Below are 27161 nucleotides of genomic sequence, written 5' to 3'. Positions count from 1 at the left end.
AGTTTTGGTCTGATACTGGTCATTTATGAGCACACCATAATATTTTTATCAATAACTCATGCCCTCAGATATTCTCAGATATCTTTGAGCTTCCCCCCACACCCGGATGCAACTCACCTCCAGTCTTATACTCAAGGTTAGCATTCCCTTTGCCTTTTGAGGTGTGGATATAACATGTGTAGGTGCCAGCATCAGTGAGCTGCACATTTTTCAGTCTCAGGGAAGCATTGCCAACCACCACTTGATCTGCAAACACTGCTGTCCGGCCTCGAAACATCTCGTGCTGCTGTGAGAGGTCGTCTTTGCCCTCTTTGAACTCATGGACCAAACCTTTGATGCCTTCCTTCAGCCACTGGATGACGATGCCGTTGAGTTTGATGTCAGGTTCAAACGTGCAGCTCAGGGTCCCGTCCTCTCCAATATTTCCAGCTGAGGTGAAGGTTGTGACCGTGATGAAGTGCTTGCCTGCAATTCAGGAAGGACCCATGCCAGTGAGGCCCTGATACTTGGACAGCCATGTTCTCCGTTAATACATGCTGGACAGAGATGTCCAGGTCAGTTAGACAAGTAGAGAAGGACACAAAAAGACATGACTAGAAAGAGCAGGAAGAAATGTTGGTATCTACAGCAGATCTGTGCACAATGGCTTTGGTGAGAACAATGCACCCAAGCCCTCAGAGGCAGCGAGAGGAAAGCACATCAGAGTTGAGGAACTCTGGAACATGAGGATTCACATTCTGGCTTTGTTCCTTAACAACCAGAAGTAGGTCATGTGACTATTCTAGCTCTCAGGGGAATGGAGGGAACGGTATCTGTCTTGTCTACTTTGAGAGGTTATTGTAAGGAACAAATCAAATGGGTGTAAACTTGATTTGTTGAACGGCATGTACTCAGGTAAGGTATCATAGCGAATCAGAGGTGACACAAAGTGAAACTTCATGTTAACTACTATGACTAGTAGTTCCAAAGAAAGTTCAGTTCTAACATGCAGGAACTTTGTCTTTCTTGGGATGATGAAGAAACTCAGGCATGGAGAAGGGAAGAGCTGTGGCTGAAGTTATAGTATTATCTACACCATATCGAAGAGTGGTACTTAGTGATGTTTTGGTCCAAGATAGAAGCTAACTTCCTCACCCCTTTGATCCTGCCAACTGGAGGAACATTGACTACTGTGGTATCTCCATTCTACTGCCTACCCAGCCCGGGGCCCCTTGTGCCAGTTGTTCTGACTGATGAGACTTTAGGGTAATTCAATTAATTGAATATCTTTAGTGGTTTCCATGACACAGATGTGAAGCTAAGGAAATGGCCGAGGAGTCCAAGAGGATCATAGAACAGTTACAAGGATCGATGGGGAAGAGACCATGAGGAGTCTCATCCTAAGAGTCATGTTGACTGCTGAGGACAGTGGCAGAAGGTGCTCTCCCAACCTCTGCATACTCTTCAGATAGACACCTGATTTAATCATTTAAGATGGTCCACACAGGCCTTTCTGATACCCACAGATGTCACCGAGATGGCTCTTGGACACCTCTCAACAGTGTCAGCTACCTTACTGGTTTTCCTACCGTGCATATCTTCCTCCTTCCAACACATTTAAATGCATTGCTCTTACAGGCAGCTTCCTTAAAAGTACGAGCCAAATACATCTGTCACCCAGGCACTAATTTGCCATGGTTACTCCAGGCTCGGGAATGAGTTGCAGATTTCCCAGCCTGGCCTTCAATGCCAGGCACTGCCTGGCACGCAGTGAATGCCTCTTGTTTCTGCCTGGCAGTTTCCTCTCCCACTGTCCCCCTTCTTTGTCTGTGTGCAATAGTTTGTTGATTTTCTTTCTTCAATTTAAAGATTCACAAACAATTAGTACATGTTCCTTTTCAAATACAGAACCAAACATTCTAGACATAAGGGAGTCCTTGGCACTTCTAGCTCATTAAGGCTCGGGATTGTCTAATTGACTCCAAGACCTTTGTAACAGAGATGAGTGTAGTACATGGGAAATAGACCCGAAGACACTGAGCTAGACAGCTTTGCATTAGAAGAAAAGAACAGAGGGCCAGGGACGGAAGAATAAGTATAGCTTTAAAAACGGAGAGAGGGGAGGAAATGGGCATGCATAGGTGGGGCTGGAAGATGCTTTGGAGGTTTGGCAGTATGGAAGAAAAGGGATTTGGGGAGCAGCTGCCATGTGTGGCCTTTAGTGAGAGAGATTTGGAAAACTAACTAGGAGAGGTGGCAAAGAAGACCATGAGGAGAACGCGGCACCTGTCTCCTGCCAGGCTTTTTCTTGAACTCTGCTTTGACGATGCAGGCTTATTTTCAGTTATCCCTGTTTATTCAAAGGCCCAGGCTGAAATGGGCTTCATGGTCACACTCTACACCTTCACCACCCTGCTTGTCCTTCTCCTATCGGGAGTCCAGCTCGCTGTGCCCGCTTACCCACTGTCTACTCGGACTTGAGCCAGCTGGGATGGCAGTTCTTCTGGGAAACCCTTTCCAGCCTTCCAAGGTAGAATAGGCAGATACACCTGCCCCCATAACTCTTTTTTCTCTTTACCATGGCAACCACCTTCCTCCTCCTTGACGCACGTCTGGACTTCGTACAAGCTTTGCCCAAGGGGAAACTGTTTCAGTACTAACTACAGGTCTGAGAGCGTTTACTGCTCTGTTCTACAGAGAAATAATGTTTTATGAGTTTATGAGTAAATGGGCACAAATCAAAGCATTGCTTATATAATCTATCCTGTGGCCAGAGTAAAAAGCTCATGCCAAGGTCACTGCATTAAAAATTGGGAAAAACATTAGCCTTTAAGACAATAAAAATGCATATGGGTTCTCAATGAAACCGCAGAAAAACTAGGACTCAGTCAGAGCTAGAGAGAAGGTGACTGTACTTTATAAAGTGTCATAGAAGTTAATCTGAAAAATTACTTTTCAGGAAAAAAAAACCTCCACATTATTAGCACAATTACAGAGGAAATGAAATGATAACCACATATCTCAGTTTGGTAATTGTGTTACGGAATTCATCATTTTTATGTATGGGCCTTGAGCCCATAGGTAGGGAATCCACTGACTCATCTCCTAGAGAACTTGGTAATTAAACAAAGGCAGCCCCAGCCTGCCTGGGGACCTGCTGCAGCTTCGGGTCATTTGAGGTCGAGTTCATGATGTGGTATGAATTCACTGATCTATTCCTCACCCATAGGAAATACAGAGGAGACTAAAACCAGTGAGAACCTCAAACATCACCAAGAGGTAGGCTTGCTTTGCATCCAGTCAGAGTCAACAAATGCTTGTTACATGAATTGAACAGAACTTAATGTGCAAAAGCAGAGTTTGTGCTCAGACGTGCAAACACATCCTGGCTCAAAGAACATTACGAAGCCTGTCCTGGTGCAAATCTCCAGGCATTCTGACCACCTGAGGCTCCTAGGTGACTGCTATAAAATGGATGAGAGTCCCTTGGAGATGGGTTAGAAGCTACCGTCTGTTGATAAAGAATTTTTGTGACTGACACAGATTTAATTGGTCTCATTTGCCCCCAAACTCCTCAGAAATTGTAAAACAGGGGAATTTGATGAAAATAAATAAATAGCTCAAGAGGGTGCCCTAGCTTGGTTTTGGTTGCTGTGATAAAACATTGTCCAGAAGTGAGTTGGAGGAGGGAGGGGATAATGGGCTTTGCTTCCACATCACTGTTGAGGGAGGCCAGAGCAAGAGCTCAAGGCAGGAACCTGGAGGCAGGAACTGAAGCAGAGACCATAGATCAGTGGCTCTCAACCTTCTTAATGCTACAACCCTTTAACACAGTTCTTCATGTGGTTGTGACCCCCAACCATAAAATTATTTTCATTGTTATTTCATAACTGTAATTTTTCTAGGGTTATGAATCATAATATATAAACATCTGTGTTTTCCTATGGTCTTGGTGACCTTGTGAAAGGGTCACTTTATCGGCTTAGGGGTTATGATCCACAAGGTGAGAACCACTGCTTCCTGGCTCACTTGTTCTGTTTGCTCAGCCACTTCTTACTCTTTTCTAATTAAAACATGTATGTATTTATTTTTATTGGATGTGAGTGCTTGCCTATGTGTGCTATATTTATGTCTGATGCTCCAGGAGGCCAGAAGAAGGTGTCAGATCTCCTAGAGCTGGAGCTGTGGGTGGTCGTGATATACTACATAGACTCTAGCAGCTAAAGTTGGATTCTCTGCAAGAGCAGCCAGTGCTCTCAATTGTGGAGCCACATCCCTAGCTCCTCAGCTACCTTTGTTACGTAGCCTAGGCCCGCCTGCCCTTGGGTGGTACCACTCACAGTGGGCTGAGCCCTCTTACATCAAATAACAATTAGGGAAATGCCTCACAGATATGGTCTCAGGCCAACTGGACCTGGGCAATTCTTTAGTTGAATTTCTCTCTTGGTAGGTGACTGGGATTGAGTCAAGTTGACAGCTAACACTATGGTAATGGAGCAATTCCTACCACCGCTCTGGTCACATGAAGAAAGGAATAGGAGACATCACGGGTAAGCAAGCCGTGGTTTCGACATAATCACACAGGTGAGAAATGTTCAATTGCTTCTCTCCTGTAGGAGCACGGATATTGGGGCGGGTATAGATACATTTCAATGGTGTAAAACATACCAGAAGCCCTTATCAGAGGGTCCTGTAGCATCGGCTGGAGCGCTGTTGTGAAGAATGCACCATAGCTTATGACTTAGTGCTAGAAACATACATCCTACTTTGGGCTGGGATGATACCTATGGGTAGGTACCATGCTGGCCACAGAGGAAAATGGGTGTGTAGCAGTTGCTTATATGAAGAAACTAGGAAAGATACTAGATCAGGAGAGGGAAAGGGAAGAAGTAGAGATGTGGCAGAGTGTGGGCATCTGGGAAGAGGGTGACTATATTACTCTGGGTTCTAGCTCTGTCACTTTCTGGTTATGTGACACTGGGCAAGACCTTTATTCATGCTTTTATGTGTAAAATGAGGGTGTACCTTCATGGGGTCTCTAACCGGACTAAATGATACAATGCAAGTAAGGGCCTAATGGTGTCTCTGACTTGTCATACCAAACCTTAAACCACAGATATGGAAAACATTAACTATTTAGGACAGCAGGTCAAGGCCTCCGGAGGTAAGAAAGGAATGTCTCACTGAATGCTTTGCTCTTAGTGGCCCATTTTAAGCCACAGAGGTAAGAATGCTCATCAGACGCATTCTGTGCATGAGTATAAAGGAGCTCTGAGGTTAGCGATTTACTTAGTACCCTGTGTCTAGCAAGTACGGGAGTCAGGATCAAACCAGTCTCTTCTGGCACTTACCCTAGCTCCTTCTACCATATTTTGCTGATAACTAAGGGCAGATTGAAATATGACAAGAGTCAACCCATTATAAAGATATCACGACTTTAAGAACAAAAGAAATAGGACTGGATGTAATTCAGTGACAAAGTACTTGCCGGGCATGTGTAAGAACCTAGGCTTGATCCCTAACACCACAGTATATAAATGTAAAATTTTTAAAATAAAACAACCAATGATCATAAATCTAAGAATGTGAAGAGCTATTTTTGCAAATGTCTGTAATGTTTGGAAATATCAAATATTTTCTAACCAATTTGAATAATGTTTCTGATAAGTGCATAGAGGTATATCCAGTGTCCAAAGGTAGAGCATTATTAGATGATATCTCATGGCTGCCTGTCTTGACCACCTATCTTCAAAAGAGGTCTACCTTGGGGTGGTCAGGAAATTGTGCAGTTCCCAAGAGGTGCTAAATGAATATGTTGGTAACAGGAAATGTGTATTAATAGCATTTGTGTTGTCAAATCCTGGCAGCCATTTGTCACGTGAACACGTCAAGAAGTTAAGAAGTAGTTTCTAGGTTCTCACACATTGATCTTGAATATTTTAACAGTAAGAAAACTGATTCTGGAAAGTTCCCTTCCAAAGGGCATGGCGTTCCCTTCCAAAGGGCATGGCGTTGTCTAACTTGAGAGTCATCTGTCTCTGATCCTTTCTCCCACCGTGTGGAACCATTGGAGAGGCCAGTGAGTGACTGATAATGCAAAGCCAGAGGTGCCTACTGCACCCAGAGACCTTCCTGCCACATCTCCTTCCTCCCTAAGACCCTTTAACTGGGGGTTGACAAGAGTCCCTCAACCTCTCTTCAAGCAATTCACTGTAAGTGGAGTTTGTGTTGTATGGGGCTCACATTTACAAAGCTCATCTATTTATTTGCTTGCTTGCTTTTGCAGTGTTGGGTAGACCCCAGACTTTTGTACATTGGGTAAGAGATCCATCCTCGGCCCTTGATTTTGTTTTTTCCCTTTTATTCATTAGTATATATTAATTAGTGATATATGATAATAAGTTTCCTTATTTTCATGCATGTGTGTAATAATTTTGATCATATTCACCGGATTATTACCTTCTGGTCTCTCTGTCATTCCTGTGGACGCCCTTCTCCTAAGACTCCTTTCTACTTCGTCTATTTCTTCTTGTGACCCAATAGGTTTAATTAGGCTTTCTCAGATGAGCAAGTGGGTGGAAGATTATCTACAGGAGCATAGGTGACTCAGCGGTGGCTAGTCACAGAGCAAAGAGTCTCCCCTCCTCCAGCAACTATCAACTACCAATAGCTCCTTGGGAGGCTCATGAGCCTCTCACCCCTATGCAATGTTAACTGCATAGGAGTCCTCATGGAGGGAGAAGAGAAGAGGAGAAGACCTAAGATTTAGAGACAGTACAAGAGGTGAAATAAGGCAAATCAAAAGAAGGTAATTAAAAGGGAAGATGGATGGTCTCCCAGTTAGGATGGTTCAGTTTGTGATTATGAGACTTCATGATGGTGCAAAAATGATACGCATTCAGCAAAAAATATACTCCAAATTTTGACCTTTTATGTGTTCCTGTGCTGGTGATGCATGGTGGGATACATGGTGGGATACTAGTGGTGATGCCAGAACATTGGGCTACATGTTCACAGAGCCAATGGCCACACCCTGCAGGGTGTTGCGTGTCAAGTATGCTGTTTGACAGGTTGGGTATATTAAATGCACTGAACTTGCAATGTTTCCACATACAATTGGGACACTGGGATACGGCACTGCTATAAATCAAGGACCATCTGTATTAGAATGAAATGGACCAGCACGTTCAGAAATATATCAGCACACACATGGAAGGCTGTTTTATAATGATGAATGCATTAGAGGGAGAATATGTTTTCAATTAATGGCACTGGGTCTACTGGATAGCCACATGGAAATATTGAATCTTGACCGGTATGTAGTAAAAGCCACTCTAGATGGTTTGTAAACATACTAGTCAGAGGTAAAGCAACGAAGCTTTTAGAAATTTAGAAGATTTTCATGACCTCAAGGAAGGGAAAAAAGTTTTAAATTGATTAAAGTTCAGCATATGAAGGAAAAGTGGTGAATTTGGCTATGTTAAAATGAAGAAATCTATTAAGGGAGTGAAAAGGCAAGCAAGCCATGGGTCAGGAGAGATCTGGTAATACCCATTGCCATTTTCCAGCTAGGACTACAAGTGAGAAAGAAGAACAAGTGGCTGGTGACTTGGCTCCCTGGTTAAGAGTGCCTAGCGCTCTTTCACAGGTCCTGAGTTTAGCTCCCCAATTACACTGAGCAGCTCACAACCACCTGGAATCCAGTTCTCTGGGGTCTGATGCCCTCTTCTGGCCTCTGTGGGCACTGTACTCAAGTGCACAAACCTATCCTTAGACATATAGCCACATAATTAAAAGTAAAAGTAGAATCTTAAAAAACAAAAAAATAGAAAAATTCAATTTTAAAGTAAGTAGAATATATTTTTGATGATAAGGAAAGTGGGTAAGAATGCTGATGCCTTGTCTTAACACACACACACACACACACACACACACACACATACACACACACACACACACACACACACACACACACACACACACACACACACACACAGAGCAAGTCTTGTTTAGTTCAGGCCTTGTGGTCCCTATTTAATAGCCAGATATTGGGAGATAGAGTCATGTAGGAAAAAGGCAGCTGAAAATATAAAGGCTAAAAATCATGAAGTTACAGCTTGGTCACAGATCAAGTTAAAATATATATGTTAGCCCTAGTCAGGTGGATTATGGGAAACAGCAAACAACCAGCCTTAGAGAAGACAGCTGCTGGTCTAATTGCATCATAGTTAACAGCAATACATGCTCTAGAGAACTGGCCAATCAGAAGAGGGATGGGAGGGCTTCCTGCGACATGAGCCTTGAAGAGCGGCTATTGTGGCATGTGTTTCCTACATGGTGTGGAAGTCGTGGCCAGTTCTCCCTTTACCTAAGGCTCCTGTCTAGAAGAGGCTAACATCTAAGGAGTTAAATGTGTAAGGCAAAGAGGACCCAGTATGGAGAGCAAGTGTCTGCTCTAAAATATTCTGGGGAGAAGAAATCCTGTCCTTCTCATGCCCCAGTGAGGGAGAAGAGGTTTAACAGAGATGGACACAGTATAGACTGTGTGGGTCAGGACATACCTGAAATACCAAAGCCAATGATGAGTACGATGGCTCCAGCCAGGATGATGATGACGTTAATAATACTGTGGACAGAGACAGAGAAACAGCAAGTCACCTCTCTGTTGTATCTGACACAGTGCTTTCCAGTTGCCCCATATAATATATGCTACCTAAGGCATTCTCAAGCTTTTCTCTCACATAAGTTCTTCCTAGAAATAGGTACCTTAGAAAGAGGTCTCAGAGATGCCACCCCCATCTCACTGGAGACCAAACACAGGTGAAGAAACTTCCTTTTTATCTGACAGTGTCATCTCCCTTCCCTATTTCCAGATCAGAGAAGACCACTCTTGGAGTAGACTGATGGTAATCTTTCCATATTGCCCAATGGCACATGAGGGAGACTTGTGTCCCACTCAGCTTTACCCTTATCAACTCTGCTCACCTTCTTGATCTATTGTTTTCTTTTCCTGATTCTTTCTGGAGATGTTCACCTCCTCCTGGGCATGTCTTTCTGACTTTGTATCTATTCATAGCTGGTCTACCATGCCTGTAAATCCTCAGTGGCTGTCTTCTGGCCTTTATTTTAAAGGAGTGGGCTGGAGATTTATGACTTAGCAGTCATAAATCATAAAGCACAAGCTTAGAACTGCACATCTAGGTGCAAACTCAGACTCCCCCAGCCCTTTAGTTTGTCCCTCCAAACTTACCTACTCTTCATCCTTCCACAGGTTGCCTATAGGAGCCCCACCTTCTACCCTACCTCCATTCTTTGAGGACTCCACCTCTTGGTGCAGACCCAGGTTCCCCTTAGCTCTTTCCCACAGACCCTTTCCTCCTTCCCTTCCAGGCCATCTCCATTCCTTTGTGTCAATTGCTGATCTGCAGAAACACTTCCTACCAAAGAAATCACAACAGTAGGAACTCACCATCCTTCTCGTCCCCTGTTCCCCACCACTCTAGACTTACTCTTAACCTGCCTTCAGGAACTCTCCCCCCAAACCCACTTCCTACAGACTCTGCCTATTGGCAGGGAAGAGCAGGATTTCTTCCCAGGGCCCTGTCTCCTTAGATATTTCCTTCTGCCCCCTTTAACTTTCTTTTTAGCCCATCTCCATTTCTTTGTGTTACCTGCCCCCTGACAGAAGCAGTATTTGAGACCCCTCAGCCACCATACTTTCCTAGGATCTAACCTGGGCAAAAGGAAACAAAGAACAGAACTACCCACTCAAAAAAGACCAGATATCTATGCCGAAAAATACCCCAAACATTATAACTCCAGATGTCTGGATCCTTGTGCACAAACAAACATGAATAGCTAAGACAGCATGCCTCCTCTAAGAGCTAGTAAAGCTACTTCAATTAACCCTGAGAAGTGCAGGTTAGCTGGAGCATAAGACAGGGAATTTGGAGTAGCAATTATGAATATGTTTGAAGACATTGAAGAGGATATGGACCAATTCCCTAATGAAGACTGAGAAAGCACGAACAGTTAAATGAAATATTGAGAACATTTTAAGACTGCAAGGCATGAAAGTAGAAATAGAATGACCAAAGAAAACTCAAGCTAAAATAAAACTGGAAATGAAAATGAAAAACTTAAGAAGTCGAACAAAGCCACAGAGATAAGCTTCTCTGATAGATTATAAGACATGGGAGAGAGAATTTCAGGTCTTGAAGACAAGGTAGAAGAACGGACACCTTAGTCAAAGAAAATGTCAAATCTAAAAAAGTCTAGGCACAAATCATCCAGGAAACCTGGTACATAATGAAAAGACCAAACTAATGAACAATAGAAAAAGAGGAAGGAGAAGCAAAGATTAAATATTTTTGATAAAATTATAAAAGAACCTTTCCCCAATTAATAAAAAAAGAGTTGACTATCAAGGTCCAAGATGCACACAGAATACTAAATGATAAGACCAGAAAAGAAATTCCCCATGAAACAATCAAAACATTGAATGTACAGGACAAAGAAAGGATATTAAAAAGCTGCAAGTGAAAACAAAGCAAAACAAAACAAAACAAATAACATATAAAGGCAGACCCATTAGAATAACACTGGATTTTTCACTGGGAACTCAGAAAGACAGAAAGGTCTAGAGAGAGATGTTCTACAAATTCTGAGAGGCCATAGATTACTATACCCTGCAAAACTGTCAGTTACAACACATGGAGAAAGAAAAACATTTCATGATGGAAACACATTTAAACAGTATCTAACTGTAAGTCCAGTTCTACAGAAGGCATTACATCAGAAAACTTACATCAGAAGAGGCTTACTACCTCCAAGAAAATACAAGGAATAAATACAAGGGAGTGCTAGGGGAGGGGGCACACTACCACAACAAAATAATAGAAATCAATAAACATACCTCATTGATAACTCTCAATATTAGTAAACTGATAACTCATAATATTAGTAAAATGACAAAGATTGAATTAGAAAACAGGATTCACTTTTCTGCTGTATCCAAGAAATATAGTATATCATCAAGGATAGATATCACCTCAGGGTAAAATGATGGGAAAAGCCATTCCAAGCAAATTGTCCCAACAAGCAAGGTGAAGAAGATATTTAATAACTGACAAAAATCGATTTCAAACCAAAAACAATCAGAAGAGATAGGAAAAGATAGGATGTATGAATTAAAGAAAAATCAAGAGGATATTGCAATTCTAAATGTTTATATACCAAACAGAAGGTCACTGTGATGGTTTGAATGACAACCGCTCCCCATAGGAGCATGTATTTGAATATATATGAGGTCATCAGGGAGTAGCACTATTTGAGAAAGAATAGAAGGTGTGGTCTTGATGGAGAAAGTATGTCAGTCGGGGTGGGCTTTGGGGTTTCAAAGTCCAAGCCAGGCCCAGTGTCTTTCTCTTTCTGTTTTCTCTTTTTCATAGCTGCCTTGGTCATGGTGTCTCTTCACAGCAACAGAACAGTGACTAAGAAAGAAGTTGATACCAGGGAACAAGTATTGTTGTGGCAGGCCTGACTGTATTGCTTTCTGGAAGAATATGGACTTTGGGATTTTGGATTAGGAAAGCAGTTGAATGCTTTATGTAGGGTCTTATTGGGCCACACAAGTAAGAGTGTGGAAGACAGTGGAGCTGAGGATGACTTGAATGGTGGAGGCCCTGCTAAAGAGGTTTCAGAGGGGAAGAATAGTAACAGACTATTATGATATTTTGGAGAATAATGTGGCTGCTTTCTGCCCTTTTCCAAAAAAATTTGCCTGAGGCTAAATTGAAGACTTTTGAATTAATGGTGTTTGTAGAAGAAATTTCAAAACAGTCTAGTATTAACTATGTCATGTGGTTATTAGTGGTCACACTTATTCAGATCTATAATTAAAAGGATTAAACTGAGCAAAGAAAAAATACAAAATGTACAGTTTGAGGAAAAAGGGAGCACCAAGAAGTGTAATGAAGCTAAGGCCAGTGCTCAAGGAGATGAAAAGCTCATTAGCTGTTAAATGGAATAAAGGGAGTGCTGAGCTCTGGGCAAGACCCCTCCCAGATAAGCTTCCAATCTGTGAGAAGGAATTAAGGAAAAGCTTAAGCAGCGATGTTCATAAGGAAACACTATTGCAGCCAACCTCACACACTGACCTCACACAGTTAGAGTGCGTGCATGACTTCAGTACCCCACTTCTGTGTGATGCCACAGTTTTTATGTTTGTTATATTATCCCCATTTCATCTCTAATTTTTGTTCATTTGGATCTTCTCTCTGTGTGCTTTGGTTGATTTGGCTAAGAGTTTCTCACTCTTTTTGGTTTTCTCAAAGAATTGACTCTTAGTTTCTGTGATTCTTTGTATTGTTTTTTGTTGTTGGGTTTTTTTTTGTTGTTTTTTTTTGTTTTTTTTTGTTTTTGTTTTTGTTTTTGCTTGTTTCAGCCCTGGGTTTGATTCTTTCTTGCTCTCTAGCCTTTTGGGGTGTTGGGGTGTTATTTATTTTCTGTTGTTCTAGAGCCTTCAAGTATGTCACTACATTATTAGATGAACCTAGCAGACATCTGCAGAAAACTTCACACAAACGCTCGTGGATTTACTTCTTTCTCAGCAGCTCATGGACCTTTCTCCAAAATTGACCACACACTAGGATACAAAGCCAGTCTCAAGAGACATAAGAAAATTGAAATCACTCCCTGCATCCTATCTGACCACCATGGACTAAAGTTGGATATCAACAACAGAAACAGTAGAAAATATAAAAACTCTGACAACTGAACAACTTGCTAATGAATATAAAATGTGTCCATGTAGAAACGAAGGAAGTTAAAATCTTTTTAGGACTGAATGAACATGTAACCACCCAAACCCACGGGACACAATGGAAGGAAACACACAGCAAAACATGGGACACAGTGGAAGGAAGTACACAGCAAAAAGAACACAGAGAATCAAAGAAACTAAGAGTTAGTTGGTTGAAAAACCAAGAAGATTGAGGGACTCTTAGCCAAATTAACCAAAAGACACAGAGAGAAGATCCAAATGAATCAAAATTAGAGATGAAAAGGGGACAATACGACAAACATACAAGAACTGAACAGGTTCAAGGCAGATGATTTCCAGCACTGAGTGGAGAAAGTGGACATGCCAATCCCCCCTCCCCAACACTCCCACTCCCATCCATCCCACTCCCCCACTCCACCCCCCACCTCCCGGCACTAAGACGCCATCTGCAATTGCTATCTGACCTCAAGGAAAGATCAGTTTTCTCGAATGGAGTCTCACTGGGTGTACAAACCACACAGAAGGGCAGGTCCCATGCCCTGCAGTAGGTGAACTCAGTATTTCTGTGGACTTTCTGGTGTTCATTTTGCTTTGTTTTGGCAGTTTTTGTTATTAGTCTTTTGGTTGTTCTCATTTTTGGTTTTGTGGGGTTTTGTTTGTTTTAAGAGAGGGAGAAAGGAACATAAAGTTGCTTTAAGAGAGGGAAGATCTAGGGAGAATTGGAGGAGGAGAAAACAGGATCAAAATATATTTATGAAAAAATGTTTTCCAGTTGAAGAAACACATGTTTAGTATGTTCACTAGAGAAGATTCTACCGAAACACTACAATTAAAATATATATATTTACTAAACAAAGTTTAAAGTCTTAATCAACCAACAAATAGAACAATAAAATTATCCACAATTCCATCATCCAGACACAAACACTGTTGGATTTTGACATGAATCCTGACAGCTGTTAATTAACAGATTAACATATGACACTTGAGAAAGAAAATGCTAGATAAGAGAGTGTTGTTTATACTCACTGTCTGCTTGGATTGTGACAGACATGTTGTCCCACACAGCACTCACAGCTTATATCATCTCCCCATCCAATAACTTCACGTGTGTCACTTTATGAGTGGCATGGACATTATGCATCTCTCCTAACGTCACTTAGCAAGTGGCACAGCCACGGTTAGACTCTGTCTCTCAGATCTATACTCAGTTACTTCGTCTAGTGCTCCTCAGAGTGGAGGCTGGTGGCAGTGTGTGTGTGGGAAAAGCAGTGGTTGTCCACCTGTGGGTTGAGACGCCTTTTGGGTTGGGGTCCACTTACCCTTTCTTGGGGGTTCCCTAAGACCATTAGAAAGCACAGGTATTTGCATTATAATTCACAACAGTCTCAATATTACAGTTACGAGTGTAGGATGTCATACAGCTGAGGATGGGTACAGGATAGAACAAAGCCTGTCATTGGATGAGAAGGAAGGATGGGCGGGAGAAAAGTTTAAGGGAGGAGGAAGAGACTGAAATGGAAAGGATGGGAGACTGGCAGAGAAGCAGCCGAGAGAACATGGAGGCTGACGTTAAGATTCCACTCTGTGTGTTTACAGGTTGTTATGAATGTTCTTAAGGGATGGATGTGTATAGGGCTTTGTATGTTTAGGTGGGCAATTATATCTTATCAATTGGATCAAAGGTTATTGGGCTGTGTGTTCTTTCTTGTGGAGAATTGGGTTGGGAGAGTGTGTGGTGGCAGTCACTGGGCCGACACAGAGTTGGGATGTGTGCTTCTGGTTAGATATCTAGCAGATAGATATCTTGGGGCACTACAGTGCCAGACCTAGCAGGGTAAAAGAAAACCATTGTTTTTTTTACAATTTTACAACAATGAAGTAGCAACATAAATAATTTTATGGTTGGGGGGGGTCACCACGACAGGAAGAACTGTATTAAAAGGCCATAGCATTGGGAAGGTTGAGAACTACTGGCTTAGGCTAACCCATGCTTCAGGAGGACATTGGGTTTGACTCAGGCAGAACAGAAGGCCCAGGTCAAGAGGTGCATTGGCAAAGCCATTTCTGAGAAGCTCGCCCTCTCCTGCCTGTCCTGTCATGGACAGCACCAGGAGTGGGCGTTCAGCCCCTGGTGACTCACATCCTCCTCACACCTACTCTGCAGTTATTCAATGGGCAAGACAAAAGAGAGCACAGGGAAGTAAAGAATGGTGCTATAGACTGAGACGGGATGCACACAGCATGTTCTCTGTACTGAATGAGCTCACTGTACCGGCCTCCTTTCGGCTCAGGATGGGCCCATCACAGAGAGCTGACTTGTGAGGAAACACTTGAGTCAACAGTTGCCTTGGAGTGCAAGCCCTGCTGAGGTTCAGCCATGGGGCAGTAAGAGGTACTCTTAAAAAACAGGGCATCGGCTAACCATAAGACCTCAGTGACCACTTCCCCTCTCTGAACCTTACTCGCCAGGCCTGAGAATAGAGCTCATCAAACTGAAAGCAAGAAGGACCTTGTGGCTCACCCTGACTGCAGCCACTTGCATTCGTGAAGGCATTTCACTTTCTTTGACTCTCTGATAACCTCCTGAGACTCATTTCTTTATAAAACGGGACAGGAGCAATCCCTGCTTTATTTACTAGAAACATGTCATAGTTTGCATATATTGACCCATCCCCAAGTCCATAGGCTCCTACCACAGAATGCGAATCTCTTACAAGTGGGGCCATTGCAGATATAAGGAATTCAAATGAGATAAAACTGGAGTGGGTGTCTTTGGTGGAGTGGGAGAAATTGAGCTGGCAGCATTGTGTGTGCCTGTTATCCCAACTAGGTCAGAGGCGAAGCAAGGAGGGCCTCTTTTTGTTCAGGGACTCAAAACCAGTGTAGGCAACATGGTGAGACAGTTTCAAAGACTAAATTAAGTTAAAAGTAAAAAAAAAATTGCACACACACACACACACACACACACACACACACAGAGAGAGAGAGAGAGAGAGAGAGAGAGAGAGAGAGAGAGAGAGAGAGAGAGAACTCCAGGTGAAGGTGAAGGCAGATAGGAATTCTAGGCTGGCAGTCTCCAAGGCCCAGGGCAGACGGGGGAATACATCCCCTCTCCTCGCTCTCAGAAGTAGCTAGCCTAGCGGTCTGGACTGAGATAGCACACTCACTGTTGTATAAACCATCCATGTTATGTTACTTGCCTACGTCTTGCCTAACAAACTAACAAAAGCATTGTTCTGGGACCGAACAGCTGACAGTTCATAATATCCAAAGGACTCTCCATACATTACTTCTTGCCGTAAATAGTTTCTATTTGTACCTATTTGCTGTAAGTCCGTTCTTTTAGATTGTGTTATTATTTTATTCTTTATTAGTATTAAGTTATATGTGTGCACACATACAGATGTGTATGTATATGTATATGTGAGTACACCCAGTGCTTGAGTTGGTGAGAAGAGTGTTTTAGAACCTCCTAGAATTGGAGCTATAGGCAGCTGTGGGCGTTGGGAGCTAAACTTGGGCCTTCCGCAAGAGCAGTACACACACTTACCTTCTGAGCTCTCTCTCCAGTCCTATTGTTTCATGTTTAAGATTTTAGTTTTTCCATTCTGAAAAGTTTAGGAGCAGCTGGGCAGCAGCCAGTGAGTTGAGTCCTGCACACTCACTCACAGTTAGCTCTTACTGTTAGCTTCACACCGCCTGGAGTCATCTGAGAAAGGCGCCTCAACTGAGGAACTCAGATCAGACTGGCCTGTAGGCTTGTTTGTGAGGGATTGCATTGGTTAATGGACGTAGGAGGGCCCTCTGTGGGCAGTATCATTCCCCAGGCTATACAAGTAAGCTAGCTAAACATGAACCCAAGTGAATCCGATAGCAAGCCGCATTTTCCCATGGTTTCTACTTCAGGTTCTTGCTTGAGTTTTGACCCTGCCATCCCTCAATGATGGACTGTAACCAGGAAGGTGAAACAAACCCTTTTCTCCCCTAAGTTGCTGTCGATCGGTGGGTTTTATCCCAGCAACAGAATGAGACTGAAATACTCAACGAGAGCAGGGAGTAGAGGTGGGGGCTGGAGGGTGGTGGGTGGTGATGGAGGTTGTATATTTCAGTTAAAGGAGCTGAGCCCATCCCTATCACCCCAGGCCTACACGTGTCCCGGAACATCATCACCACTGGACCTTGCCATCTGTCTGTTAGAAAGTGCTCTGTCTGTCAGCAAGTACTCTAAGGAGCCACCTGCAGTTTTGCTTTTGTTTTCTTTTTCTAAACTTGTAGTCTTTTGGGAAGTGGGTCAGCCTCCTGAGGCTTGGAGAGAGAAGCTGGAACTGTCAGCCCAGCCAAGCTAAATCTCTTGCTTATTAATTAAAAAAATACGTTTCTCCTTAGCCCATTGTACTGGCTTGTTTTGTGTGTCAAATTGATACAAACTAGAGTCATCAGAAAGAAAAAAGCCTCAGCTGAGGAAATGCCTCCATGAGATCCAGCTGTAAGGTATTTCCTCAATTAGCAATCAATGCAGGAGAGCCCAGCCCATTGTGGGTGGGGGCAACCTTGGGCTGGCGGTCCTGGGTTCCATAGGGAAGCAAGCTGAGCAAGCCAGGGGAAGCAAGCCAGTAACTAACATCCCTCCATGTCCTCTACATCAGCTCCTAATTCCAGATTCCTGCCCTGCTTCATTCAGTCCCTGTCTTGACTTCCTTCAGTGATGAGCTGCGATGTGAAAGCGTACGCAGAATAAACCTTTTCTTTCCCAACTTGCTTCTTGGTCCCTGTGCTTTCATCGCAGCATTAGAAACCCTAAGGCAGCCACCCGTTTTGTAACGAATAAAGTCTGCTGCCTTAGAATCCTTTAATCTCTCCAGTCGCTCGCCAGGTAAATCTGTGTATCCTATAATACACATTGATGCACGTAAGCTTTTTCAAAGCGCTGCACACACTCACCCCATTCACTCCGCTTAGTTAAACCAGTGACGAGAGCAGAAGACTGGAGTCTCACAAGTGTGCTACTGGTGGAGAAAGGTGTTGGGTCCAAAGAGAACCCCTCACTCCCCTCAAAAGGCACTGATGTCCCCAAATGACTCTCTGGGTTCAGCTTTGGCTGAACATAGGAGGATTGCTGGCAGAGCATTTCTGGGAAATCTGTGAAATGGGTTTCTATCTGTCAGAGAGAGCCACTTTTCTTATCTCCCTTTGCCTCTGGTGAATGGGCATCTGGTTCTCCACTGGTGTATACCAGTATGCCTGTATACTGTAAATATAGCTGCCATGCATATCAAAGCCCTGCTAGTCTCCAGTCTCCACATTATTCTAATTCAGTAGGATTTTATTAGTGGTCTTACCTAACTGTTTTGGGGACCCTTTCTGGGCAGAGTGTTCTTAGTTTGTGGAATAAGAAGCAAGTGGCCCTGGCTTAGCACCGTGGGGGTGGGGGTGGGGGTGGGGTGGGGTGGGGAGGACAAAAACGTTCTCTGTGAGATGTTCTACCCTTGTTTTCTACTTTTTACTTTGCCAGAATAGTTTCCAGGAACAACCCTGGGAAATGTTAATGTAAGTCTCTATGTTCTAGAGGCTGGACAGATGGCTCAGTGGTTAAGAGCAGTCAGAGATCCTCATTCTGTTTCCAGCACCCACGTGGCTCGCCACCATCCAGAATTCCAGTTCCCCAGGATCCAAGTTCCTCTTCTGGCTTCGGAGGACACAGCATGCACGTGGTGCACAGCCATATGTGCAGGCAAAACACTCACACACATTAAATAAAAATAAAAAATAAAACCTACAGTATTGTCTTCTAACCCACGTGTGAGAATTAACAGTACATTTTTGTTAGAGACTCTTTCAAAAGGGGCCCAAAATGAAAATCAATATTTTTGGGTTTGTTGCTAATTTATTACATTTTTTCCCTTGTGGTGTCTCAAATTAGCACTGGCTGTCCTTGGAACTTGCTGTGTAGACCGGGCTAGCCTGGAACTCACAGAGATTCGCCTGCCTCCTGACTGCTGGGGTCAAAGGTGTGTGCTGACACCACCTAACTCAATTTATTAAGTATTTATTACATATATTCACTATGTGAAAGTTGTAGTGTTAGGAAAGATGCATAAAAGACAGAACTGAGGTAAACAGAGTTCCTGTCTTCATGGAGAGGTCATGGTTAAAGTAAATGTAGACAAAGGCCAAAGGGAAAAAAGCCTAAAGTCTCACTTTAACAACTAGGGCAGGTTATTCGGCCTGACCTTGATGGTTTCTGGTGTCTTATACAGAGCCTGGAGCCTGACTCCTGATGACCCGGAGCCTCCTCAGGTGGCCAGTCTCATGAAACAGTGCACACTATGAAACTTAGCACCTAACAAAATACTGAGAAGCCAGCCTGGCTAGCGACCTGGCATGAATGTCACAGAAGATTAAGGCCAAATAGTGTCCCCACCTCCCAGCCTGGAGTCCCCTCTCCCTGGGAGCTTGCCTCCTGTCCCCTTGCAGTGTATTTCAATACATTCTCCCTCTGACTTTTCATGTGCTGGGTAAATTCTTTACCTCCTTCTTACGCCCTTTGCCTGACACCGAATTCTAACACACACACACACACACACACACACACACACACACACACGACACACCCTTGTACGCACAGGCGTACAGGAAGACACATCATTTTAATAAGATGCCAAATGTGATGAAGGCCTTGGTTAAAAGAAAAAAACATTAAATTTCCACAGGAACTTCATGGAGGTAGGAACTATTTAAGCCAGGGAAAACACGGACAATCAAAAGGACTTTATAAGCACATTTCCAGAAACTGAAGAGAAAGATTTCGCTCAGAAATATATTCACCCATGTTACTACACAGAGTCTGTCCGAGGTAGAAACGAGAAGATGCCATTTTGACCTCACGGGTGGGGTTAGGACCTTGTCTCCTCACTTTGGTGCCTGGCTGGGAGGTGCTTTCAGAAGTGCAGAACTGAAGCCTTCCCGGGGAAGGGCCAGCTTTGGGTCATCTGCCCTGCCCTGGGACCCATGTTTGGCTGCTTTATGCGTCTTTGATCCTGTGGTTGCTGCCTTCCATAGGACTTAAAAGAAATTGGGCATTTGTTCAAATATCTTGCATGAGTTCCTGAAAAAATTTCACATTCTGCAATAAAGGTAATGAGGCTTACGGAGGAAAAGTAGGGCAAAGGACAGACCACTCAGAACCCAGGCAACTTTGTAATTGGTCCATCATCAGAAACAGTAACCCAAGTCTGAGTCAGTGAGCTGGAAGCCAAAATAGGCAGCCCATTAGGACCAGCCGGTGCTTCCAACGGTATTAAATATGCACAGAATAATAGAGCAGGTAGCCTGGCTTTCAGCACGGTGAGCTGGTGGAAGTTTTGAGAAGCAAAGTACACAAGAAGAAGTGAGCCATCCACATGTGAGGCTGCGGTCGTCAGCAGGGTGCACGTCTCCAGGGAGGAGGTTTCAATCGCAGGCATTCATTCAAAATTAAAGAGAAAATGAAATGGAAAGCCACACAGAGCCTTGCCCACTGAGGTTGTTATTTTTCTATTTCAGCTTTTCTTGCATTGGGAATAAGTCTGAGTGAAGCAGCAAGGCTTCCACACAATACTGTCACCAGCTCCCTGCTTTCTAATTACAAAAGGACTTATTCGTGTTCCAGGAAACATTTTACAGCAGACCATATTGCTGCAAATATTAAGATATAAACTAGGAGAGAGACCCCTATCTCTGAAGGATAAAAGTTTCATTACATCAGAGCTCTCGTTCTTAAAATTAGTTTCTAAATTAGCACAAAAATAAATGGGTTTCATTATATCATGGCCATACTATTCTAGTTAATCTCCACTGTCAACTCGATGAGATCTAGAATTGCCCGGGAGGTGGCCTCTGGGCATGCTAGTGAAGGATTATCATGATTAGGATAACTGGAGTGGGAAGGCCTGCCCACAGTGGGTGGCTCCATTCCCTAGGCTGGAATCCTAGCGTGAATTAAAAAGGAGAAAGTGAGCTGAGGAGCAGTGCACATTCATCACCCTGTGCTTCCTGATGCTGAAAGTGATACACGGAGCTGATTCCGTTTTAGTCACTTTTCCTTCCCCGTGTGATGTGCAGCCTTGAACCGTGAGCTAAAACAAGCCTGTTCTCTTTCAAGTTGTCTTTGCCAGGGTATTTTATCATAGCAACAGGAAAAGAAGCTAAGCCATATACACCATTGTTTTTGTCCTCTTCCCTTATCACTCCCTTCCCTAGTCCTTTGCCTCTCTTTGACCAGTGCGTTCTCTCCCTGCCTGCCTTTCTGCTTTCCTGTCACATATATTCTATTATGCCCTCCCCAAACCTTTATACGTCCCTCCCCACAAAGGACCTCTTTCTAGTTTTCCCTCCATCCATACCTATACATATATACACACCCACGTAAAGTGTAACATCTAGAGAAGCATGACGTAATTGTCTCTCCGATTCTGGGATGCCGTGCTTAACATAGTCACTCCCATCCACTTCCCTTCAAATGTCACGATTTCACGTTCCTTTACGGCTGAACAAAATTCATTGCGTATGTAAACCGTATTTCCTTCAAACGCCTGTTGATAGACATCTAAGCTGGGTCCAGGCCTTAGCTGCTGTGAACAGTTTTAACACACGGGATGTGTGTGCGTCTCCACAGTAGATCTGAAAGTCATTTGGGTGTATCCCCAGTAGTGGTACAGCTGGGCCATATGCAGTTCTGTTTCTAGTCTTTTTGCTTAGCCTCCATGCTGGTTCCCATGGTGACTGCATTAGTTTATGCTGCCACCAGCAGTGAAGAGGGGACCCCCTGTGCCCTCATCCCCACCTTTGCTGTCAAAAGGCCTTAGCTCTTTGTTGTGTTCTGTATTCAATGTTCTGTGCACAGGTTGATGCTCAACCCTACTAATAATCCTATTGTTGCAAGCAGCGCTCCCACCACCCTTTCTTTTTCTGTGGGGAAGCTGAGTCTTGAGTTAAGTAACAGATCGCAAATTCACAGCTGTGGCTATGTTGGGTTTTAGGCCTGGCGATTCTGGCTTATAACCCCGTGCCCTTGGCTCTTTGCTGTGAGATTAGAAAACGACCCATATGGAAGGTGGCCATAGCTGGGCAGACTCCCTTGCTGCCACCTCTGCACACCTCCATTAGCTGCTGCATCTGGTATTGAGACCTTGACTTGTTCTTTGTTTTATTCCAGTATGAATGGTCCCTGTTTCCTTCCCAAGCCCACAGACACTGCATTCCTCACAGGCTTAACTCCACTTGCATAACTGAAAGTGTTTCGAACCCTGAAGGCTATGTTAGGTTAGCAAATGTAACCCATCTGAACAACTCTCCTTTAAGACAATATATGAAGGAGACTGAGTAGATCAAGTTGATGACATTACGTAGATTTTTCTCATTAGCAGGAAGAAGGAATAGCAATTGTCCTTCCATAACCATGACTTGGGAAGCTCTGCACTGAACTACCTGAGCGTCAGCACACTCAGGAACATGTCTGCACTGAAAAGCAGAATATAGCATCTGCTTAAAGGGCAGTCACATTGTATTAGGCAGTACACATAGTCTAGAAATTTGTCTCAAGTGTCTGAAAGGATGGCTATGCAATACACAAACCCTGTGCCATTTTCTGTGAGGAACCTGACCTCTGCAGTTTCCTGTATTTGTATAGGGAGCAGCTATTCTAAAACCAATCCTTCTAGAATTCCAAAGGACAATGTTTTAAAAACACCATGCAGAACAAAGCATTGAGTTTCAATGGGGTGGGGATGGGGGGAGTCAGCCATATTCTAGGTGTTGATGCAGACCAGTTTGAAGCTTCTGAGTCCTGGTGGCAGTCTATCTAAGCTTCCTCCCCGGCACTGAAGAATCCACGGTGTACAGTGTTTGCTGATCTCTATTTTTCCCCATTGTAAGGCTTCCTAATGGTGAAGACAGGATCAAGCTTTGAATCAGGAAACTGAAAATAGGACTGAGAACAGCAAGTGAAAGGTCATGAACTTGGAAGAGGAGGCGCTGTAACACGGGGCTTGGGGAGTCTTCCTGGAAGATGAAAGACATCCCATGTAGCCTGTCCACGTTGCTTTAATGGTGGTGGCTGGCCAGGCTTTGTGTTTAGGAAGGTGATTTTAGGAAACAGCATGCATGAGACTTGACTGCTGCTCGTTTATGGGCTCTCTGTTCTTTCTATCTTCCCTCAAGAATCAGCACAGTATGGCGTGGTGCTCCGACGCACAGGTACCATGATTACATCGTGACTTGTCTCCCAACATCACAAATCCAGGGAGGGAGACGTGGCCAGAAAATGGATTTCACTTTGCATGCCAACAAATTGAATGATGGGTAGTGGTGGCCCAGAATATTGTGCTGGAAAGGACTTCAGTAGCCTCAGGGCGCCTTGGGGAGGGTGCCAGCCATGATAAAATGTGAGCATGCAGGCCCTATGGGTGTCGGCTGTGGGTCAGCAACAAGATTAAACAGTGCTTTAACTAGCTGTAACTAAAAACTGCCAGAATCTTAGGCTAGTTTAAAATAAATGTAGCAGTGCTCGCTGACACTCTCTGCACATTTTTGGCACACACTTAAGAACTCTGATTGGCACATGTAGTTAGAGTAGGGTTTCCCAACCTTAGCTCTATGATTTACTTGGGCTGGGTAAGGTTTTGTTGCTGGGGAAGGGAACGGGGGGGGGGGGGGGGGGGGAGGCTACCATCCTGGGCATTGTGGGGGTGTTTGTAGCCAGCTTCCCTGGTGTCACTCTTTTAGTCCCTAACCTTTATCCTCCCGGCAGCCAGAAATCTCTCACCTACACGGTCCCATTAGAAGACATGTTTTTTGAGGAAGGAAGAGAACTGAATTAATTTAAAGGAAAGTAAATGCAAGCTGTGATCATTTTAGTCTTTGAAAGATGCCATGTGGGCTCACTCTCCCAGACCCTGGAAGAAATAAAGCCCTTGGGGGACAGTTCTGGGGGACAGATTAAGACTCACACGGAGAGCTCCTTGGCAGTGGCCTGCGATGCCAGCCCCTCATCACTTGCAAAGGTAGTTTTGAAATATCAGAAAAAAAGGCAGAAACATTTGAATGTCCATTTATATCGTTCTGTGATTCTGTGATCTGACAGTCCCCGGAATTTGTTCTGACCTTGTCTTTGTCACAGTCCTGTATTCTGTTCACGCCTCACACTCCTGTTCCTATTACAACAGTGACAACTGATACCCCATTCAGGCCCCACAATTGTGTGAGCAGGAAGCAGGCAGAAGCCTGATGTGCAATAAGTCCCTGAGGTGACTGTATTTTAATTTGCCTAAATTTTAAAGGTAGAATTTTTTAAATAATTGAGCAAATTTGAACTGCAATGCTTTTAGATATTTTTAATACTGTCAGTTTGTGATTAATAGCAAGGTACATATGAAGAAAGTCAGTAACAGAAGATGACCTTGTCAGACATCAATAGGAGGAGAGGCCCTTGGTCCTGGGAAAGTTCAATGCCCCAGTGTAGTGGAATGCTGGGGTGGCATGAGTGGGTGGGTGGGTAAATGAGCACCCTCATTGAAGCAGGGGAAGGGAGGATGGGATGGGGGCTTCCAGAGGGGAAACCTGGAAAGGAGATAACATTTGAAATGTAAATAAATAAAATATTCAATAAAAAAGAAAGCGAGTAACTATTGGAAATAAATTCCTTAGAACTCAAGGCACCAAAGATTTGTTTATAAAATAATTAAGAAATGAATGAGAGATTGTTTAGATTTCAAATGTTGGTCATTAAAAGTCAACACAAAAAGAAAAAAAAAATAAGTCCCTGAGGACTCTTCTTTGGGAAATCAGTGCAAGATCAGACCTTGGTTGAAGGCACCATCATCTTTAGCTTTAGCTGTTGTATGTAAGTCAAGTGTTTACTTGCCAGACATGTGCCCTGCACAGTTATAACCACTGGAAGGACACACAGTTATACACAGATTGAGAACAACATTCACCTTTTTTGGCAGGTGTCTTTTGTCTGGGACGGTGAAAGGAATGCTGAAAGGGGAGTAGCAGATGGAAAATTCCAGAATTGTAATAAGCAGATACTTATCCCTAGACAATATTTGAGTTGGCAGGGAACCTGTCCTTTTCATTGGTAGGCCAGTTCTATTTGCAGCAGCCCCTTGATTGCCGAGAAGCACACATGTCATTGTCCTGGTAGTTTCTACCACACAACCAGAGACAGACAAAAGGCAGTGCAAGTCCTAGTCCTTCCTGTATTTCCTGTTCTCAATGCAGGGGGAGGTGGGGGGGGGGAATTCCAGAAGATTCCTTCAGCAGTATAACTGACTCCATTGTGCTTAAAAACAAACAGTTCAAATATTTTGTGATCCTCCTTTGAAGAAGGACCTGTACTGTTAGGAAGGCCCGCTAGCCCATAAGCGATGTATGCCGTCAGAACCAAACAGCTCCTAACTGTAGGTTCTCCAAACGGGGAGAGGTGCTCACACTACACCCCCAACCAGTGACCCTTCTGACTGAGAGGTCATCACAGTCCCTCCACAGGTCACTTGGCCCTCCTCATCTTATTTATTCCTTTGGCTCAGCCATGAATGTGGGCAGGAGCATGGCTTGGCTGGCTTATCATGGCTGGAACTGAAGAAACGGAGAGGTTGCTGCTATGCCTCTCCTCTGTCAAGTCTGCAAGAGAGCTAGCTTTCTTCCTAACTGAGGTTCCCAGGAGCCCGAGACGTAGTGTTGAACCACACCATCACCCTACATCCAACACCTCCTCCACAGGGTTATCAAGAACAGCCAAATAAACAGCTTAAGCCTACTAGTGTTTAAATATGAGCTGTTATCGCCAAACTGTAAAATTACTGTTTATTTTTTTATCTCTTCCACTATCTCCAAGTTCAAACCAAGGCTAGAGTTTAAGTTCATCTTAAAATGTTCAAGCTATTTCCCTCACCTTTCTCTCCTGGAACCAGACATCTCACCAAACTGGTTTGTTCTATGTCTCCTTTTGTTCTTTCTCTGCTTAGAATAGCCTCCATGAACCTCCATGTGGATTTTCAAAAGCCATCCAAAGTTTATCTCAGCCTCAAGCGCCTGCTGGGGTAGCCAGCCCCTAGCTGCCCTCCATTCTCATTCCTTCATGAATTCAGGTTGGGGAGGGGGTTGACCTCAGAAACCTAGACCTGTGAGAGAGCAGACAGACAGGGAGGCACTAGGGCTCCTCTATGTGCACAAGGGTGGAGACAGGAGATGGGAAGGAGAGGGCTGGCTCTTCTAAAGAGAGCGTAGCTCCATTTAGCCCACCTCATGGAGGTTAAGTCCCTGTGGTCCGGGTCTCAGGCTGATGTACGGCCAGTGATCTGTAATTGTATAATTGAGGTTACCTTTGCAACACCCTAAAGACACAGTGGCTCTTTTGACTTCCCATTCCTCTTGCCTCCTGGGAACCCAGGCCTGTCACTGCAAAAGACACAGAAGCACTTGGGCAGGTCGCCTCTCAGAGAACCTTGCCCCAGGAGTCAGTTCATTGTTTGCTCATTTATAAAGCTGGGAACAAAGCTCAACTGTGTCCCCTGGAGCTTTTCTCTGCCATGTCACACATCCCCAAAACCCTCACCCCCAGTCTTAGTGGTCTGGTCTTCTAAGCTGTGAAACAAAGCACAGTAGTGTCAGGTTTTGTCCGTGATGAGGCTTCTGCAGTTCTGTCAGGCATACCAGAATGTCTGCCATGATGACACTTACGTGCTGGAACCCAACAGGAAGTGAAGATTTAAGATTTATTTATTTTTGTGGGCATTGATGTTTTTACCCTCATGAATATTTGTGTATGGGTGCCAGATCCCCTGGAACTGGAGTTACAGATAGTTATAAGTTGCCATGTGGATGCTGGGAATTGAACCTGGGTCCTAAGGAATAGTAGCTGGTGCTCTTAACCACTGAGCCATCTGTTCAGCCCAAGCAGGGGATATATTATTCAGTCTTCCAAAAGGAGTCTTCTTAGTGCTCACCCTTAGTTGCTGGGACCTATATTCCCATATTTGAGAGTTGGGCACGGTCCTGCAGATATGGCCTTATGAAGCTTGTAAGAATCCAGGTGTAAAATCACACTGCCAGACCCATCCTGTGAAGGCCTGGCCTTCTGGAGCCACAGCCACCATAGGCAGACCAGCCCCCAGGAGTACCCTGTGTCCTTGGATTGCCCCCTTTGTACTCTGGGAGTTCCCTAATGACTCTTGCTTGATCATACCAAGAACTGTCCTGAGACCCAAGGATCAACAGCTAACCTTAAGTTGATCTCTTTGGTGGGTCTGGCCATCTGGGAGAAACACATAGAAATATCCCTGAGCTTCTGGCATAGGATCTTGTCTCTCCCTCTTCCCCAGGGCCAGGTTAACCCAGAGTTCGCCTCATGACCTTA

The 27161-nt window shown here is 44.0% G+C and overlaps 1 protein-coding gene across 1 annotated transcript in view; it reads right to left on the bottom strand.

Moving 5' to 3' along the window:
• The window catches only part of Vtcn1 (V-set domain containing T cell activation inhibitor 1), a 68084-nt gene that overhangs the window by 13054 nt on the left and 27869 nt on the right, over window positions 1-27161 (bottom strand). Inside the window, exons 2-3 of the mRNA NM_001024244.1 lie at window positions 8541-8605; window positions 118-465 (exon numbers count right to left, since the gene is read on the bottom strand). Coding sequence (NP_001019415.1) covers window positions 118-465; window positions 8541-8605 — 413 coding nt within the window. The remainder of the gene's footprint in view (window positions 1-117; window positions 466-8540; window positions 8606-27161) is intronic.

The sequence above is a fragment of the Rattus norvegicus genome, chromosome 2 (assembly GCF_021556685.1).
Source record: "Rattus norvegicus strain SHRSP/BbbUtx chromosome 2, alternate assembly SHRSP_T2T, whole genome shotgun sequence".
Lineage (NCBI taxonomy): Eukaryota > Metazoa > Chordata > Mammalia > Rodentia > Muridae > Rattus > Rattus norvegicus.
Note: the sequence above shows the minus strand (reverse complement) of the source record. Positions and strands in the feature narration are given on the sequence as shown.